A 19,242-nucleotide genomic window follows, 5' to 3' on the forward strand; every position below is an offset into this window, starting at 1 on the left:
AAGATGTAGCCTCTGCTGAGAACAATATACGCTCCCTTAGCTCACTCCTGGAAACACTTTCCTTAATGCCACCCCGCTTTTCAGAGCTAGCCTCCCAGGCTCAGTCAAACCTTCTCAGAGCCCTCCAGCACAGGGATCACTCCTTCCCCTAAACCCAGGAACTCTTACTGGTGCGATTTGACAATGCATCTGCCGACTGCTTCTCGATCTTTCCTAGAAGAAATCTCAGCTTCGGAACAGCTGTGGCCTGAGTGTGGGTCAGCTGATCATGTGGAATCTAACGTGTTTTGACTTTACACATTTTACACACTGTTACAAAACACACTGTTACATAACAAAAAACACAATTACATACAGTGGTTAACTTACCGGTCAGATCTTAAAATCCTGCTTACTCGTAACAGTTGAAAAGTTGTGGGAAAGAAGAGGAATGTTACCGACAGGGACAGAGTAAAGCCCTCATGTAATTGTCTCGAGTGCTGTTTGCTGGGAAGTCACATAAAGAAAGGAGATGGAGTCTGTGAAGATTCAAAGAAACTTCTGGCCCATTTAACGGCATTATTAAACACAATTTCCATTCATCTAAGACAATAACACTATCATAAACTTGATTTTTTTCTCTAAAACCTTGAGAAGAGACCAAAAGTGATCCTGAAAACTTTTCCTGACGTAACTGGCCAAGTTGGAAGGTGTGGGGAAAAGCTGGACAAGGATTTAAAAAAAAAAATCAAGGACACGGTCAGAAAGTAATTCTCTCTCAATGAATGGACCTCAGTTGATGGAGGAACAAACAAAGTGTGCATTCAGAGACTGGCCTCCTCTCACCTGGGAGAGAAGGGGGGCGGCGGTGAGAACACGGGCTCCGCAGGCCCCTGGGGCTGGCCAGGTGCCTAGGAGTGGGAGTGGGAGGAAGTGAGGCTGTATTAGCACGGAAACCAGGGCTCACTAACTTGGCCGAGGCCACGCTGCCATCTTTATTTACTGCCAACTGTAGATTTCTTGGGGGGAACAGAGATCATCTTCTATGTTCACACCCCTCGACAAGGGTTACCGCAGTTCGGCACGCTCCAGTGGACGGGGCCTTTGGATAGAAAGGAAATAGCAAGGCTCTGTTAGTTTTGTGTTGTAACATAGGACTTTTTTCCTCCTCTCCGATTATGTGAAAGAGGAGTCTTTCCCCCTTTAAACGAAGTTCCCAGTAATGTCAGAGAGATTGCAGAGAGGGAACAGAAAGGGTCAAAGGTCTCAGGTGTTCCTTTAGCTGGGCCTACTTTCTTTCTTTTTAAACCTCCCTTTCTGTTGTCATTCTGGGTTCTTGTCTTCTCTAATATTAACATTTAAATTTTTAACCACAGAAACACAGGTTTACGAGCGCAAACTTTTCATAAACTTATAAAGTTATTCAGATGTTTGCTAACAATTATTGGGAAGGACAAGTATCTAATATTTTAACTGGGTAAAAGTTCACTGTTATAGTCTCTTCAGAATAAAACATTTTCCTTTTCTTATAATAAATAAAGCAAACGTATTGTGATACCAAAAATGTGGCTCAGTCTCAAATACAGTATGTGAGCCATTCTTCAAGATTGGTGTACATAAAGTGTCCCATTAAGTGGGCATTAAAATGAAAAAATATAGCTGGAAGTAAGAATTCAACATTGACTAACTCGACTCAATGGAACAATTTAAAAGATAATCATGGATTATGATAAAGTTAAAAGAAATATGAAGAAAGGAACTCTGAATCACTGTGCCAAAGAAAGGTAAAAAAAAACAACAAAAACTCCCTGTATCTTTAACTTGGGACTGCGGTCATTTTTCTCATTTCAGTTATGTGAAAAAAATGTTAAGAAGCTACTGATGTTCAAGCGGTTTCAACTGCTAGCATACCACACATTATTAATGTACATATTAAATCTAAAAATCAAGTAAAAAATGTGATCTTCTTCGAAGATCTAAAATTTATTGAAATTTCCTTTGTTTTAAAAAACAGACCTTGCATGACCTCCTCTTTTCAAAGACGAATGCCCTAATAGGGAAAATAAAAACCTCTCTACCTCATGGCATGCATTTCCCCCTCTGCTTTGTTGACAGTAAGCATATATATATTTTTTCAGAAAACAAATACTTGGCCTGTCAAATTCTTTATAATGTTTTAAAAAGTTATTGACTTAAAAATCCAAAGGTGTAAAGCCCTAGGAAACAGGCTGAATAATGGAAATGCCAAGGGGCTGCAATGACAGCGGTGCCTCTTCGTGTGAGTCCCGTCGCAGTGCACGTCTCCAGCGTGAGGAAGGGCATGTCCTGCTGCAGCAACACTTCCCCCAGATTCGCTGCTGCATTTCAGGAGCAGGAACGTGCAACACTCACAACCTTAAAAATCTGAATAATTTTTTCACAGCCTGAATGTCCCAAGAATGCTTCTGGTTTTCTTTACTCTTTATATATGTTCTATAATGTTTCAATCAATGTACCTTCTCTTTTTACTTTCAAAATCACTCTGTGGCTCCATATAAAAGGACCTGTCTTAAAGTCTTATTACCTTGTATCATAAAGTTAGGTAAATACAATTTCAACTGGCTTTAAAAGTATTAGGAGAGTTTTCTGACTACAGAACAACCTTTTACAAAATTATTATTAAAACAGTAACTTACCTAAGTTAGTAAAACAAAACAAACAAAAAACCCCAAAAAACACTTCAGGGAAAAGTGCTACAATGTTGATCAGATAACTAATTTTTAAGATTTCTATCATTTAGTTTATACTAGTTAGCTTCCAAAGGCATGTCAGTCCATCAGAGGTGGGCATCAAAATCTGTAAAGGAACAATGAAATTCAAAGAATTTCTTCAGTAGTTGTAATAGGCCTTTACAATTATGAAGATCTGTATTCAGATCTTTACTAAGATCAAAACTGTCTATAAGACATGAAGACTTTTGTTTTTGTTATTAAATGATCAGCTTTTTTCTTGGAGTTACCTGTAACATAAGTAGAAAATCTACCTGGTTTGAAAGTGCTTTTTCTTTCACCAACTATACCCCATTGTTTCTCTACATAATATAACACTCAAAACATTTATTTTAAAGAAAAGGCAGTATATGAACTTCAGGATTATAAATGATTTCTCATTAAGAATGCAAAGACAAATGTTATTCAGGTGCGAGTTTATTTATCTTATTATTCAGAGATAATTTCATGATGATGGTTGTCAATAACCAATTACAATACCAGGAAATCCATAGAACAAAATTTTGCAGACAAATTCTTATTTCTGAATTTAATTCTAGGAAGTACACTACCCCACTTTTCATAGACCAAGCTGAGAGGCCATGTATACTATTTCTAGGCTAATTTTTGCTTACTGCGGAAAGGAAGATGATTTCCAGTGAACTTTAAGTATCCAGTTCATGTCCATCATTGTTGAAAAAGGGAAGGGAGCTGAGAAGGCCAGAAGAAGTAGCAGGACAGAGAAAATGCCACATGGATTTAGCAGGTGAGATAACTGACAGTAAAATATATGTTCTTTGGTTAGCAAAGCGAAAAGAGGGAAAGTATTGCATTCACGATAGACACACACCAGCATTCTAAAGCAGGAGACAAGAATGTCAAGAGTGTATTCTTCCCCCACTGCCAGATGGAAGGGCTATTATTATAAATGAAAGGCAGCAGTAGTGGATGCCAGGCACTTTTGTTGTGTGCCAGATTCTGAAGTCCAGATGTAAGCAGGTTACCCCTGGGACAGGACAGGCTTCAGCTCTCGCAGCAGAACAGAACCAATCACAGTTTTCTCAGTGTTTATGATAAGCTGTGCTGTAGAGCCTTCCTTCAGTTCCACTGTGACTAGCATCAATGACCCACTGTGCACAGTTTTAGCTGCAAACCTGGAAGAAAAAAAACACAAAACACCAGAGACCTTTTACCATGAGGGGGAAAAAAGGAGACAGCACATATTCAAATAGGTTTAAAATAACTTTTTTCCTCAATAATTTATTACAGGTTCCCTACAGCCCAAAACCCAAAGACAAGCATTCTCCCGAAAAATCAATAAATTGCCCAGCACATGCTTACCACAAGCAGGTAATTTCAGTATCTTGGGAATAGAACAGAAAAAGGAGTTCTATCTTACTTATTAGTTTGAATAATAGATGCATGTGAATAACTCTTGATCACTACATATTTGAGAATCATTTATTCATTTGATATATAACATTTCACCAGCCATAGGGCCATTTAAAATCAACTGCTCTATTTTCATCCTTAAAACATGTTAAGAAAAGGTTTATCTTTCTCAAGTGAAAGTGAAGTTGCTTAGTCGTCACCGACTCTTTGCGACCCCATGGACTGTAGCCTGCCACGCTCCTCCATCCATAGGATTTTCCAGGCAAGAGTACTGGAGTGGGTTGCCATTTCCTTCTCCAGGAGATCTTCCTGACCCAGGGATTGAACCCAGGTCTCCCACATTGTAGGCAGATACTTTACCATCTGAGCCACCAGGGAAGTCTATCTTTCTCAAAGAGCTCGAAATTTTTATTTCTCATATCTGAAAATGATTATGCAAGAAATTAGATAATTTTATGAATTCATACATGTTAAAACATTCAACTTCAGTCTCTAATGCTGAGGACATGGAAGAAAATCACGTGACAGCCAAGTGTAACACCATACTCCCTCTGTTTTTTTTTTTTAAATGTTCTGAACATTAGATCTTCTTTCTGCTTTAGAATAGGAAAGAGGAAACTTGAGGTCTAAGGCTCACATTACTAAATTCCAAGACACGAAGAACCTGCTAATTACATGGAATTAAAAGCAAAACTAGCCTTTTAAGCTCTGCAATTGACTGCAAAGCTGTTGGAGACGCAATGAACCTCTCTGTCAGTCCTGCTCATTCATTCTGCCTGCACAGTTGAGCTCCAGACACGGGAAGAGGACGGGCCCCTCCCAGGCCCCCATTTTCCACATGGAGCGTGTTCCACAGTTTTTGAGGGGGGTGAGGGGGGTTTGACTGCAGGGATGACTGGAGAAAAACAAAGTTGCTGCACATGAGCTTTTGAAAACACTAACAAGTGTGGAGCAGGTCTGTGACCTGCTGTGACCCCACTTTGCAGGGCCAATCCCCTTTCCCCTTTCGGTGGGACACGTGTCTGAACCTGAGCCATCTGCCTCAATTTGCGCGACATCTCCAGCCACAATGGCACCCAGTTAGCCCTGACAACAGCTCACAATACAGAAAATCAGACCGCAGCGCTGCCAGCACGCTGCGGGCCATTCAAGAGCAAGCCAACTGGTCAGTGTCTCCTGTCTGACAATTAGCACGGGCCTCGCACGGAGCCCACAGCCTCCTCAGGGATCTGTTTAATTACCATCAACATAAAAGAGGGAGTTTATCAGGAGACACTCAGAAAAACTTCACTCCCGACTTAATTAAAATATTAGCCACTTAAGCAGGAAGCAGATTCTCTTTAAATGGAAAGTAATTTCTTTTTGGAGTTTTTTTTTTTAATGACACCAAGAGCTCATAATATATTAGATTCTTTTTTTTCTTTATCTTTTTTTTTTTGGCGGGGGGGGGGGGTGGGGGGGAGTACCTAATAAGCCATTTTTGGCCTAAATAGAATCATGAAGATCAGTTTTCCAACAATAATTATAAAAATGCATCAAAAGCAAAACAAATATGCTAATTTTACTAAGTTGAAAATCTTTTCAACACTTTTACGCCATGTTTTAAAATGTTAGCTAAAAAAAAAAAATCAGCTAATGGGTGGTAGATGTATTTGTGTAGTCTCTCCAAACATGCTGAAGACTTGCAAGGAATCTGATAGAGCAGTTTTTCCACTGAGAGAAGCAACTGCAAGTAAGCAGTTTAGGAACAGAAATCATAGAGGTTTCATAAAAGCTTTGAACATATACACCCATCTGCTCTTTAGATGCCCATACAAGAGATTCAGAAATGGGTATCTCAGCTGCACTTTTTTCTTTTTTTTTGGTGCCATTTTATTTTTTTAATTGAAGGATAATTGCTTTACAGAATTTTGTGGTTTTCTGCCAGACATCAACAGGAATCATTGTAGGTATACCCATGTCCCCTCCCTCCTGAACCTCCCTCCCATGTCCCTCCCCATCCTGCCCTTCTAGATTGTCACAGAGCCCCTGTCTGAGTCCCCTGGTCTACAGCAAATACCCACTGGCTGGCTATTTTACATATGGTCATGTAAATTTCCATGCCACGCTCTCCATACATCTCACCCACTCCCTCCTTCCCTGCCCCTCGTCCATAGGTCTGTTCTCTGTTTCTCCATTGCTGCCCTGCAGATAAATTCATCAGTACCATCTTTCTAGACTCCACATGTATGTGTTAGTATGCGATATTTATATTTCTCTTTCTGACTCACTCCACTCTCTATAGCAGGCTCTAGGCCATCTGCACCTTTGGGAGAACACAAGATCGTCTGCCCTCCAATGACCTCTCTTTTCTATCACCTTTTGCAGGCTTCTGGATTCCTTTTGTCCCAATTTTCGAGGTTCTTCTGCTTCACAGGAGAACCCTATTTCTGTATTTCTGTTAAATCCATGTCACCAGATGACAGATTCTAGGTGGCTCTATTGTCTCACCTGTTTACGCAACTTTCCCCACAGATGTGGTCATCACCAAATTGTCATTCAACAAATATTTCAGCAGAGGTCCCTATTTCTGACAGGTCATCGTTATGTCAACGGCAGTCTTAGCAGTCTCTTTATTCACCTAACACTTATGCCTTGGGACCAGAAGAAGAAGACTGTGTCACATTCTGAACAGGAAGGCAAAAAGTGCTGCTGCTCGACTGTCAGGCCCAGGCACCTTTTATCTCTTTTCTACTAAAACTTAGGTTTGATGTTACAAAAATACAAACTCAGCAGAGACAACTGTCAACTCTGATGTCAGTCTGTTTACAGAGATGAAAAATACTGTCCTGTTGTCTGGTTACGAAGTCCTGCCCAACTCTCTGTGACCCCATGTCTACAGTCTTGTACCTCTTTAAAATATTACCGCAAAATTATCAATATTGTAAAGGATACAAATGTAGAAGAAAAGAGGTATTTGCTTACACTGCAGCGGAAACACGATAAGCAAATCATCCTAGCAAATCTGTCAGCTGGTGTGAATGCTACTGTCTTTTAACTAGTTCTCTGCGTTCTAATGGGCACAAATGGTAGAAACAATGTTTTAAAGCAGAGGACCAGAAGATCAGATGTTCTGACAGTCTCATTTCACAGTTCAAAAAGGATGAATTTAATTGAAACACAGCATGATTACAATTGGTTTGTTTTGGTCCATGGAAAGCAGAAGCCACCCAACACCACCCACCCCCCCGGCCCCGCCCAATTTCTTAATCACTTAACTCCCAAACAGGCTATGCTTTAATGTACATTTAAAAGATAGTTATGGAAAAAGTACTAATTAGTAAATAACAAATAGCTAGCTTGGGGGTGTAAGAAACACTGAAGACAGCTTGCTTCAAATACTTGTATACTAAATTTAATGACTAACATCAGAACCTTTGAACTTGCCTCAAGCTAAGATCACACCGTGATAAAATGTTTTTCAGAAGAGCTGTGAAGTTTCTGATCATGGAAATGATGATAGCAGCATTTATTAAGTGCTGTGTGCAGCGGGTGCTAAGTACCTCACTTGCATTATTTCTCTTGATTCTGAGTCACATCAATTCACAGATGAGGAAACCGAGGCCCACAGAAGTGGAGAAACTTGCTCAAACACCTGGCTAGTGAATGGCTGAGCAGGAATCTGAACCCAAGCTTTCTGGTTTGAGATGACACAATTCTAATATATGCAAAATGCCAGCTGAGTATTTGTTTTTTATCTGTCAACAGATAAATTAAGGTTTTTCTGATTTACCTTTTATGCATATAACCTATTATTGTTCTAGAACTTTAAGAAGAAAGATTTTTCTCTTCGAAAATTGTGCATCTGATTTGTAGTGTTCTGTAATTCAAAGCATCTTGATTTGATGCTCTGTCATGACATATTTTAAATTTGTCTTTAAAGGTTAAAAAAAGAAATAAATATTCTCCTAGCCCCCACTCCTTCAAAAGAGACACCAGCAGTGAAAAATACAAAACCTTGAATGGAGCTGTAATGTAAGGAGGGACAACTGGAGACCAACCAACCTCGAACACCAGTAACACCACAAATGAGAACAAATAAGTGGATGACAATATAGGCAATCATACATAGGCAATAAAGATGTATTACCTATGTATGATGGGATCCATGTTATTAAAAGAATACCATCTAGGTATTTTTCATAATTTTTCATTTTCATTCTAACCACCAAGCACTTGTCTGTAACCACCAAGAAGGTAAAACTGTATGGATATATTTGTATTTCATCTTATTAAATGTCTTTTTGTTTATTATCTCTAGCAACTGACATTTAATTTTTGAAGTCTATAAGAATTCCTAAGGTATGGCAAAACTCACTGCAAATAAGTAATTAGCCTCCAATTCAAATAAATATATTAAAAATAATTCCTAAGATTTAAAGAAAAAGACAAAATAAGCTGGTTGCCAAACCTAAATGAACGTATGTACTACTCTTCTAAAGAAGCTAATTTGTAACTATTGAGAAAATTTATAACTATTATGAGAACAGGTTAAATAACAACACATTTGAACAAATATATTTTCTACAATGCATGAACTTATTCCTTCATGCACTTAAATCGTACTTTTTTTAGATTTGTGAGAAAATGGCTATGGACCTTAAATGCTCTTTGTTGGAATGAAAAAGAACCCTGCAACTCAGTTGTTTTTAATAACTTAAATGTTAATAGAACATGAATTTAGAAATAGTTATCCGAGAGGCTGCATCCATCCGTAGGGTATTCACAAACATAAAATTTTTTTATGCAGAATCATATTTGCTACACTTAATGCAACAGCTCTAAGACATGCTTTTTCTTCTCTTGGATAGTCTTCCTGGTTTCTGATTTTTCTATTCTGAGTTCAATTTTCTTGTGTTTTCTGTTCTACTGGTTACCAGAAGCTGTGACAATGGCCCACTCAGGCTAAAACTTTTTTTTCCCTACTCTGTACATGAAGCCTTCAATTACTGCCTGCTGAAGCAGACAGAATCCTATTAGTAAGAAAGACGATCACAAGATGCAGTGCCCTGCCCTAGCTGTATAAAAATAATTAGTCCAAAGTTGACAAATGTGTAATGAAGTCGCACAATAATTATATGTAAGAAATGCTGGTTTGAATAAGTTTCCTAACATCAAACACCAAAGCATGTTGATTTGTAGTATTTATTTTCTAAAGGATTTAAATAATAAATCCCTGTAATTTTGAGTTAATATAGCATAACATTTTTAAAAGGCAGAGAGTCTGTATGTTGTAAAAAATCCTATTTTGTTGACTATAAAAATGTAAAAGTTAAGCCCACTACACTATTGAATCCGTACTGAGAAAAAATTTACATGTGATTCAAGTTTAGAGAATTTATCTGAAGCAATGTATTTTTCCTTATTATTTTTTTAAAAAAAGGCCAGCAATATTGTAATGTTTCCTTTAACATTCGGATGAGAATAGTTGAAACAAAAGAATTAGGTGCCATCATAATTTAGGACTCTATTTTCCATTCTAATCTTTAGAACTTGTATAAAACATGATTCCCCACGCTACCCTGTCAATGATGTGTGTTCTCTTTTCTTAATACAAGAAAGCTAAAAAAATCTAAGCTGACTTTCTCAAGAAAGATACAAAACATCCCAGTTATTCTAGAGAATTTTTGCTTTGTCTGTTTGTTGGGGGTGGGGTGGGATGGGACTTAACAGAAAACCAGGGAGTAAAACAAATAAATTCCTACCCCATTCTGATTACTTACAAAATTGTCAGCCAGAAGGAAAACCATCAAGAATACCTTTCTTTCATTTTTACATAAAAACATTTATATATTCCTATTTGTAAAACTGTTGCATTGTAGAAAATTATCTCACAAACGGTAGAATTAAATAAAATTTAAATATAGAATATCCTAAAACAAAAATTAACTGCAGTTTGGTTATTTCTGAAATATCCAAATCCGCCTTTCGTGTAAAAATTAACTGAGGTCCACGTTTGTTTTTCAATGAAATGCTGCTCAGAGCCTTCAGAGATCAAAGCAGTCAGATAAAAAGCAGTGCTGCCCCCTAGTGGATAACCACCAAACTGAGAAAAACTGATCACAAATTAGGTTTCACCAATCTTAGAAATGTTTGAGATTCCAATTTGTTTTTGCTTTTTTGGGGGGGCCATGCTGCATAGCTTGTGGGATTTTACATCCCCAACCAGGGATTAAACTGGGCCCTCAACAGTGAAAGCCCCACAGGGAATTCCCTCTGACTTGTTATAGAGTAAGACTGAAGCCTGGCATCTTTATATTAATAACAACTCTATGTACAAACATTTGTTTTCAGACAGATGAAGTTTGGTGACTATAGAACCAGGCTCATAAAATTCGGGCATCAAGACATCAAATGTCATTCTTTTCCATATGGTCCTTCAAAGTTACCCGGTATTTAAATATTCCATAGTTATCGGGGGAAAAGAAAGAAGACAACTAGCAAAGACAAACAGTAACTTAAAGACTGACCGACCTGAGAACCAAAACCAGGAAAACAGCGAAGACCTCACCAAAACGTAAAACGTACCTATGTCGCTCATGTCTGTAACCCCAGCACTAACAAAATCGGTCACAATGGTCTTCAAAAAATACTGAATTAAGGAGTTACACAGTATGGATATTTTAGGGTACAAACAATGGTTTATGCCAATACTTAAGCATTAAACATGTATACACAGTTTAAGGACTAGAAATGAAACAAGTTGTTCTTTACAACTACTTCAAGTAAAAAAAAAAATTATTTTAATCCTAAAACAATAAACGGTCTTTAGGTGTGTTGATAAATTTAAAAAGTCGGCTGCCAGGTTGCCATGGATTCACAGTTCCATTCACAGCATCATATTTTTCTAATAGTTAAGGACCTAAGTAATAACAGTAAAACAACACTTATTTTATTAGGATTGTAATTATTCACAGGTTGTACATGTTCAAAATTTGCAAATTAAAAAAGTGACACAGTAAACAAAATCCAAACCATAGATTAAGAAATATAGGGGGTAAAAAGGAATGTTAAGTCCTGAATACAAGTTAACAATGAAAGCTCTTCTAAGGTTTTACTGAATAAGTTAAGAACTAAAATAGAATCATGACAGAGACATGGCTTTCTGCTTTCACTCAAATATCACATTTTCCCCTTATAAGGTCAATCTGTTGTTCATGAAAGGGTAAAATGAGTAGGTTGTACGTTATAACAAAATAAGTAGGTTGTACGATAATTGTTTTTAACAACATTACTGTATATGAACGTCAGAATTCCTGAAACTGGGTTAAAATGTAAAATGCTGAGACTGCTGAAGACAAGCTTTTACTTACGGTCCAAGACTGTTTCACAGCCACCACTATAACGTGCTACTAAATGGCAACCCAACCCAGTCTTCTTGCCCACGGACAGAGAAGCCTGTGGGCTACAGTCCATGGGGTTGCAAGGAATCGGACATGACTGTGACTACACAACTAATTCCTTTCTTGCTGGAGCTTACAGGACAGAAGGAAGAAAAGCTTAAATCAAACATCTTGTCTACTGGTATTCCTTAATGACTAACCTGTGAAAAAGAAACACACAAGGAAAAACATTTTCAAAAATACGCCATGTGACTGTCATTAACCACGGACTTCTGGAACACCCGTCTGCAACTACTTGGAGTACTGGCTACAGTGCAGATTCCTGGGCCTGTCCCAGTGGGCCTGAATCTGAGGTTTTGGGTGTGGGTCCCAGGAATCTGAGTTTTACAAAAACTCCTACCTGGTTCTTTTATACAGAAAAACCTTAGAGATTTTGAAGGGACAGATTTTTCGGCTTTCTGCATCTTGATCATTATACCTTAGTTTATCAGAGGACAAACAATGTGATTAAGGCGAATGCACTTAAAAAAAAAACTCAGCTTTTACACTGTTGAATAAGGATCTCCTTTAAAACCTCTGAATTTAATTTCTTTCTTAGAGGAGAACAAGACATTTTTTCTGGCCCTAGAAAAACCTAGAATTTCCAAGGCTAGTGTCTCTAATCTCCCCTAAAACATATAAAATCGTCTTTTAACTTTTCAGTCTATTTGTATAGTAACTTACTGCTGTTCATTCTGCTTTTTGTATATATTACTTTATTTGCTGTTGTTTAGTCGCTCAGTCATGTCTGACTCTTCTGCGACCCCATGGACTATAGCCTGCCAGGCTCCTCTGTCCATAGGATTTCCCAGGCAAGAAGACTGGAGTGGGTTGTCATTTCCTTCTCAAGGGTTATCTTCCTGACCCAGGGACTGAAGATGTGTCTTTTGCATTGTACTGCATTCCCACCTGGGAATCCCATATTCTTTATTAGTATTGTTTTAAATAATATGCTTGAAGACTTTCAGTGTCTCATATGACACTGTATTATGTGTATCTAAACAGGACATGAAGACACTTGGCTGTATATTTAGTAAATGCTTTGATTCTTTTGATTCTGATGTCTATATTACTCCTTATCATGTGGTAACTGTAATTTGGAAAACAGCAAGATTGGCACAATGACCATAACTCTGCAGGTCTCAGTAAGATGGTTGTATTCTCAAAGAGCAGCTTTTTTGATATGGAAGTACCTACCATGGAAATGAAGATAGAAATTAAGTGTTTTAATAGTATACTGGTTGGGTTTCTGATTCTATGGCTCATTTAGAAAATCAAAGCTAAATGTCATATAATCTAAAAGTAGTTATACTTTTTCAACTGATCTTTAAAAGTGGTTAACTATACTTAAAAAGCCCCTGGTTTTTGAAGTGAATTCCATAAAACTTGTGCTCCTTTAATTGACTTTTCCTTAATGGAGGTATTTTCTGCTAATGTATTAGAAGCCATTTTCTATTATGTATTCAATTAAAATGTCTACTTTATATTATTACACACTTCTGCATATTAATGAAGATTCATTTTTTTCTTAGCTAATTCTTATATAAGTATTTTTAAACTTGGTTTTTAATGCAAAAAATATTCAAATTGTAAAGCGTAGTAGGAACAAATGATCCTAAAATTAGACAACAGGAATTTAATTCATTGAATGGTCACAAAGAATATTCTAATGTTAATTCAAAAGTCCTCTCAGAAATAAAAGACCCTGAAAAATTAAATAGAACATAATAAGTAGGCCAGCCAAGAATAATTTAATTTCTTAAAATACTAATGGTCAAAATGCTTTTCATGCATATTGTTTTTTTTTCAAGTAATTTTAAACTTATTACCATTAATAAATACAAGAATGGTTTTGGTCCTATTTTTCATAAACTCGAAAAAGCAACTACCACAGAAGAAAAAATCTCATGGAGTTTCAATTTTATTATGACACTTAATATATAAGCTTAGATATATAAATTCATTCATCCCACAGCTTAATACACTGTTGAACACTACCATTAAAAACATTAATAAAATTTAATAAAGTAGTAAACAATTTTTGTTATTATGAACAGTAATTGCTATTTCATTTTAAATGAAATGAAGATAGCCATCAGTACAGATTTTATCAACAATTGTTTATTTTGGTTTTAAATTACTGGGCATAAAAGAGTGGCAAAAACGTCACATTTGCAGGGTACTAACTTTTGTTACTTTCTCTATTAAAGACCGCAAGTATCAAGACCTCTCGATATTTATTACCTGGAAGCCTTCTAAAATTTAAAACATTATTACAGCCATACCTAACTATGAAAAAAAGCAAATGTAAAACATTTTCAGTCAGTAGGATGATACTTTTGAGGCAAGTCAAGATAGCACAGCCTGCTCTGAATTAGATACAGCCATTGCATTCTCTTCTGGCTCTGTAGTAACTTGGACTCCCCCATCAAGCTACAGAGCCGAATGCCAGGCTGCTGTGATAAGGCTTCATTATAAAAGTGTCAACACAGTGCAGAAGTATGTGCATATGAGGACCGAGGACCATGCCGTCTAAGTGCAGGCTTCCTACCTGCCGTGCAGGAGGCACGGGTTCAATTCTTGATCCGGGAGGACCCCACATGCTGCAGAGCAACTAGGCCCGTGCACTACAACTACTGAGCCCGGGAGCTGCAACCACTGAGTCCACCTGTGGCAACTCGGAGCCGGTGCGTCTAGAGCCTGCGCTCCACAACTAGAGAGCAGCCCCTGCTTGCCACGACCACAGAAGACCCAGCACAGCCAAGAATAAAAGCATAACATTATTTTCTAAAAAGTGGAAGTGCAGCTTCTGCATTCCAAAGTTGACTAGAGATGGTTCCTATTGCGTACCTCCCCTGTACTGGTATGGATAACTGAGAATTGACTGTAACTTCATCACCTGAACAGGCATCAAACCACTTCTAAACCACCAAGACAAGTTACAGGCAAATTTTGTGCTTTAATTAAGAATTATACAATTGTGCTAATAAGAGTCTCTCTGTTTCCCAAAAGGAAAATGGTTTTCATATTTGTTGGCTTTGAGAAGGTATTTTGGCTATTTTCTTCTAAGAAACAATAATGTGGAACACTCTCATTGCTTTCAGAAAAGTTAAAAACCCATATATGATGCAAAACAAAATTAGAAGTTCCAGCATAAAGAAGGGTTACCCTGCGTTGTTTCATCTATTATGAAAGAACATATTAAAGTAAGACTGAGGTATTGCTGGATACTAGATGAGTCATGTAAAATTTCATAAAGCATAAGCTAAAAGTTTCAGATGACATACAATATTTTGGTGTTTTAGTAATTTCAATAATTCAAAGGATCCATAAGTAAAACACAACTTCTGCTAAAGAAAACCACTCAGGAAAATGGGGAAAAAAAATCAAAGAAGAAAACAAAACAAGGAAGACACAGAATTAAAAATTTTCACTGAAAAGTCTTCTTTCTGTTCATTTTTTCCCGCTATTGAATAACACTGATGGATAAGTTGTATTTGCATAGCTCCCTGGTGGCTCAGTGGTTAAAGCGTCTGCCTCCAATGTGGGAGACCCGGGTTCGATCCCTGGATCGGAAAGATCCCCTGAAGGAAATGGTAATTCATTCCAGTATTCTTGCCTGGAGAATCCCATGAACGGAGAAGTCTGGCAGGCTACAGTCCATGAGGTCGCAAAGAGTCGGACACAACTGAGCGACTTCACTCACTCATCAATAAGAAGACCTTCTATCCATTTTATTATTTTATCACCAACTTATGTGAGAATGACAGGGCTTATCATAAAGAAAGGGAAGCAGATCAGATCTCAGATGGAAGGTACACAGATCTCTTGAGCAATTTACCTAGTAACCTCCCTTTAAAAAAAATAAAGGCACAGGGCAAATTTGATTTGTGACTAGTACATGCAGCTTTCAATCTGCCATGATGAGTAGGTGAAGTCAGGGAACTCTGTAATGGCAGATCCAGACCCGAACTCAGCTCTTCTGATGTGAAGTCCAACATTCTTCCACAGATAACATAATTTCATTTCAATCACCTTCCTTTCCCTGCCATCCATTTCCAAACAGATGAAGAACTTAAAGCCCATAAGGAGAAGTTATAAAGCCCAATAATGGCAGAGTTGAGTCTAAAAAACCCAGATAACCCACAGAAATCTTTATTTGGGGCCTCTCTTGCCCCTATATTAATTTTAAAAGATAAATTAAATTTCCAAAGGTTTGAAGGCACTCTCTTTGACTTTAAATTATTTCCTAAATGTAATGATGGAAGTATGCCATTGGCAGTAGAATGACAGAGGAATTAAAGATAGTTTACAAAGAATTTCCTTAAGCTCACAGAGGACCAAGTTATCACTGCATGTTTATTTAAGGATTAATTATTTTACTTTCATTTCAAGTCACTAGCATTCGTAAGGCAATGGCACCCCACTCCAGCACTCTTGCCTGGAAAATCCCATGGATGGAGGAGCCTGGTGGGCCCCAGCCCATGCAGTCGCTAAGAGTTGGACACGACTGAGCAACTAAGGAAATGGCAACCCACTCCAGTGTTCTTGCCTGGAGAATCCCAGGGACGGGGGAGCCTGGTGGGCTGCCGTCTATGGGGTCACACAGAGTCAGACACGACCGAAGCGACTTAGCAGTAGCAGCAGCAGCAGCATTCGTAAGAACACAAAGGCACATACTAATCATGTTTTCTGCTACCTTTGAGGGCAAATAACTTGGACCTCATGGTTTAGATGGCTGTCGGTGAAGATACTTCCTGGCGTAAGAAACAGACGCTGCATTTGACCCCATAATGGTTCCTTGTCACTGGAAGCAGCCTCAGGGGATTGCTGTCAAAAGGAAATCTATACCCAAACTTCCCCTCTTTTAAGTAAAAAAAGTTCAAATCCACTGCTTTATAAAACAGTTCTTCCTGAAATTCACTGACTGTAGTGAAGTAAGAAATTCTCAACCATATCTCACACAAGTACCTTTACAAATCACCAAGCTATTATAAAATGCAGGTACACTATCTGTATCTTTCAGGAAAGTCCATATATATGGACTAAAGACTGTACAAAATATGGAAGAGGGACCTTATTCCAAACCCATCAAGCAAATGTATTATAAAAAAGAAGGGGCATAGATATGTTGCTCCCTGGTGGCTCAGCTGGTAAAAAACTCGCCTGCCAAGACAGTAGATACAAGAGACACAGCTTTGATCCCTGCGTTGGGAGGATCCCCTGGAGAAGAATCGGCAACTCGCTTGAGTTTTCTTGCCTGGAAAACTCCATAGCTAGAGGAGCCTGGTGGGCTACAGTCCACGAGGTCACGGAGAGTGGGACAGGAATAAGTGTGTGTGCAAGCACACACACACACACACAAACGTTTAGGACTTAATATTTTCAAGGAAAATTATGAATTAAAAATTATATATTTATACATGTATACAAGTTACCTCCACATCACGGGTCAGTGAACGTACCTGTGTACATTATCTTGTCCAGAAGGGACTACACCCACATTGGCTACATTTACTACCTTCTGAAGGATCACGGAGGAAGCAAAATTCTGCGGGGCAGCAATAATCGTGGTGGAAGTTTCATTCATTCCAGAGAGCATGCCTGTAAAAGCAGAAGGAGGCTCTCTTTTACTGATTTCTTTTTGAAAACTACATTAAACAATTTTAAATTCATAGTCAAATTCTAAAAACTTTCTAAAGCAGAAGAAATACCACTTCAGAATGTAATTTATAAGACAATTTATCATAAAATTAAAATGAACTGCAACTGATTAAATTTTTAAAAAAATACTAGTGGTGTTGAAAAATGTATAAAAATGCAATTGAACATCACTCTTAATAACCTGATTTTAAATACTATGATTGATAGAAACATAGAATCACAAAGATAAAATTTTAATTTCAGTCCCTTTAAAATATACTCGATTAATTTGGGCTCCATAAACTATTAAGTGTTTACTATTTAAGAGCTCTCCCCCCTCCTTTTCATTCGAAGATCTTTCTTGCCGAATGCTGCCTGAGAACAAACCAAAGTGTTTCTGGAATAACTAGCAGCATTACATGATGAATGCTCTCAGTATAATGGATCAAAGTTATCTCAACAGTAACTGGAAGTCACTGAACAGCTGTGTGGTTCTAAAAAATGGACAAGCATCTAAGCTACACTGAGCGGTAACAGTATTTGCCTAGTTAATGGAACTATGGTTACTGACAAAGATAATCAAAATTTCTGAAGCAAAAACATCTGAAAACAAAGGGAACAATGTAAACTGGAAAAATTTAAACCCCAGAGACATTTCAAATAATACTTAATAAAGATCACAAAGCAAAATCATGAACAAAAACCATATAAAATTAACACAAGGCAAGCTGTTAATGTCAGAATCTTATGTACAAATGTTCAAAGGACAAATTCAATAACCTGTGAAATACTTGGAACAAATACTGAAATTAAGTACCCAGTTAAAAAAAAAAAACAAAAGCTATAAATGTTAAATGCCATCTATCTGATTCTGTGATGTTAAGTCACTGACATCCAAAAGTATCTACTAAAAATGATGATCCTTTGAGACATCTGATATGTGTACAATAGTTGACAAAATTTATAAAAAGGTAAAAGCTGATTTTGTAGCCTCAAAAGGCCCACCACCTTTAATTTTTGCTATTTAATTTTGCTATCTATTGCTAATGTAACAGAAATTTTAAAAAAATCCCTATGATTAGTAGTATGAAGACACTAAAGCCTAACACTGTAAAGAGACTTATTTAGCTTTAACAAAGAACAGTTTTTACTAACCACTTTCAAACTCGGGGACACTATGTTCTGTCTTAGACTGTTTAACTTTAATATTAGGCAAAAGCTTTAAAAACCACACAAGCAGTCAAACACTGCTTTTAAGGAAAGCACAGTGGCTGCTGACATAACACTGCTGAGAGATGTGTGTACTCATTTAGGATTTAAACCTTCTCCATTAAGCTCTATTGAAGAGCAACTGCTGAATAAATGAATGCAACTATGTTTATGTTAAAAGCCTGTTTCCCGCAGCATGTAATTAAAGGAAATGTTGTACAAAGCCAGTACTTTTGTCAAGCTCCTGTAAATGGAAAGATGGATAGCACTCAGAGAAGTGAATGCATTGCTTCATATTTAACCTTAACACTCTTGTCATTAATGGTTTGTCTAACTTGGTCTGTAAGAGACAAGGTACTGCTCCATTGAAGTAAAATTAAAAAAATCAACTAAACCATGCTTTTCAGAACAGAAGATTCATTATCGTCAGCTAATGTATTGGCATAAAGCAAAGTAACATCCTATCAAGTAAGGCACACATTCAATCTGCCTTCCCACCCCCCTTTATTTTTAACTCATGCTGTTTTATTGTTATAGGCAATTTGTACCACTCAGCATGACAGTGTAAACTGAATCAAGATTAATTTACATGCAAAAGAACACTTAGGAGAGCAGCATGGTAAGCAAATGTATTGTCTAGATTGCTGAGGTGGAAAAAGAACCTGGAAAGAAAAAAAGGTGCTCTAATTAAGGGGCATCAAATATGATTGCTTGTGGTGGTTAAGGGCCAGAAAATAGTAAATGTCTGACCATTTAAAGAATTAGCATCTTGCTAGCTAGGAACCCATAAGATGGAGGCATAAATCATAATAAAATTAAGTAACCATTCTAGGTTTCTTAAACCAGAGATT

General features: G+C 37.4%; 1 protein-coding gene across 1 annotated transcript in view; it reads right to left on the reverse strand.

Annotated features, from left to right (window-relative positions):
- Window positions 1–3,164: 3,164 nt before the first annotated feature.
- The window catches only part of AP3B1 (adaptor related protein complex 3 subunit beta 1), a 239,174-nt gene continuing 223,096 nt past the window's right edge, over window positions 3,165–19,242 (reverse strand). The window contains exons 26-27 of the mRNA XM_052646454.1: window positions 17,005–17,143; window positions 3,165–3,880 (exon numbers count right to left, since the gene is read on the reverse strand). Of these exons, the coding sequence (XP_052502414.1) occupies window positions 3,727–3,880; window positions 17,005–17,143 (293 nt within the window). The 3' untranslated portion in view covers window positions 3,165–3,726. The remainder of the gene's footprint in view (window positions 3,881–17,004; window positions 17,144–19,242) is intronic.

Source organism: Budorcas taxicolor, chromosome 10 (assembly GCF_023091745.1).
Source record: "Budorcas taxicolor isolate Tak-1 chromosome 10, Takin1.1, whole genome shotgun sequence".
In the NCBI taxonomy this organism is placed as follows: domain Eukaryota; kingdom Metazoa; phylum Chordata; class Mammalia; order Artiodactyla; family Bovidae; genus Budorcas; species Budorcas taxicolor.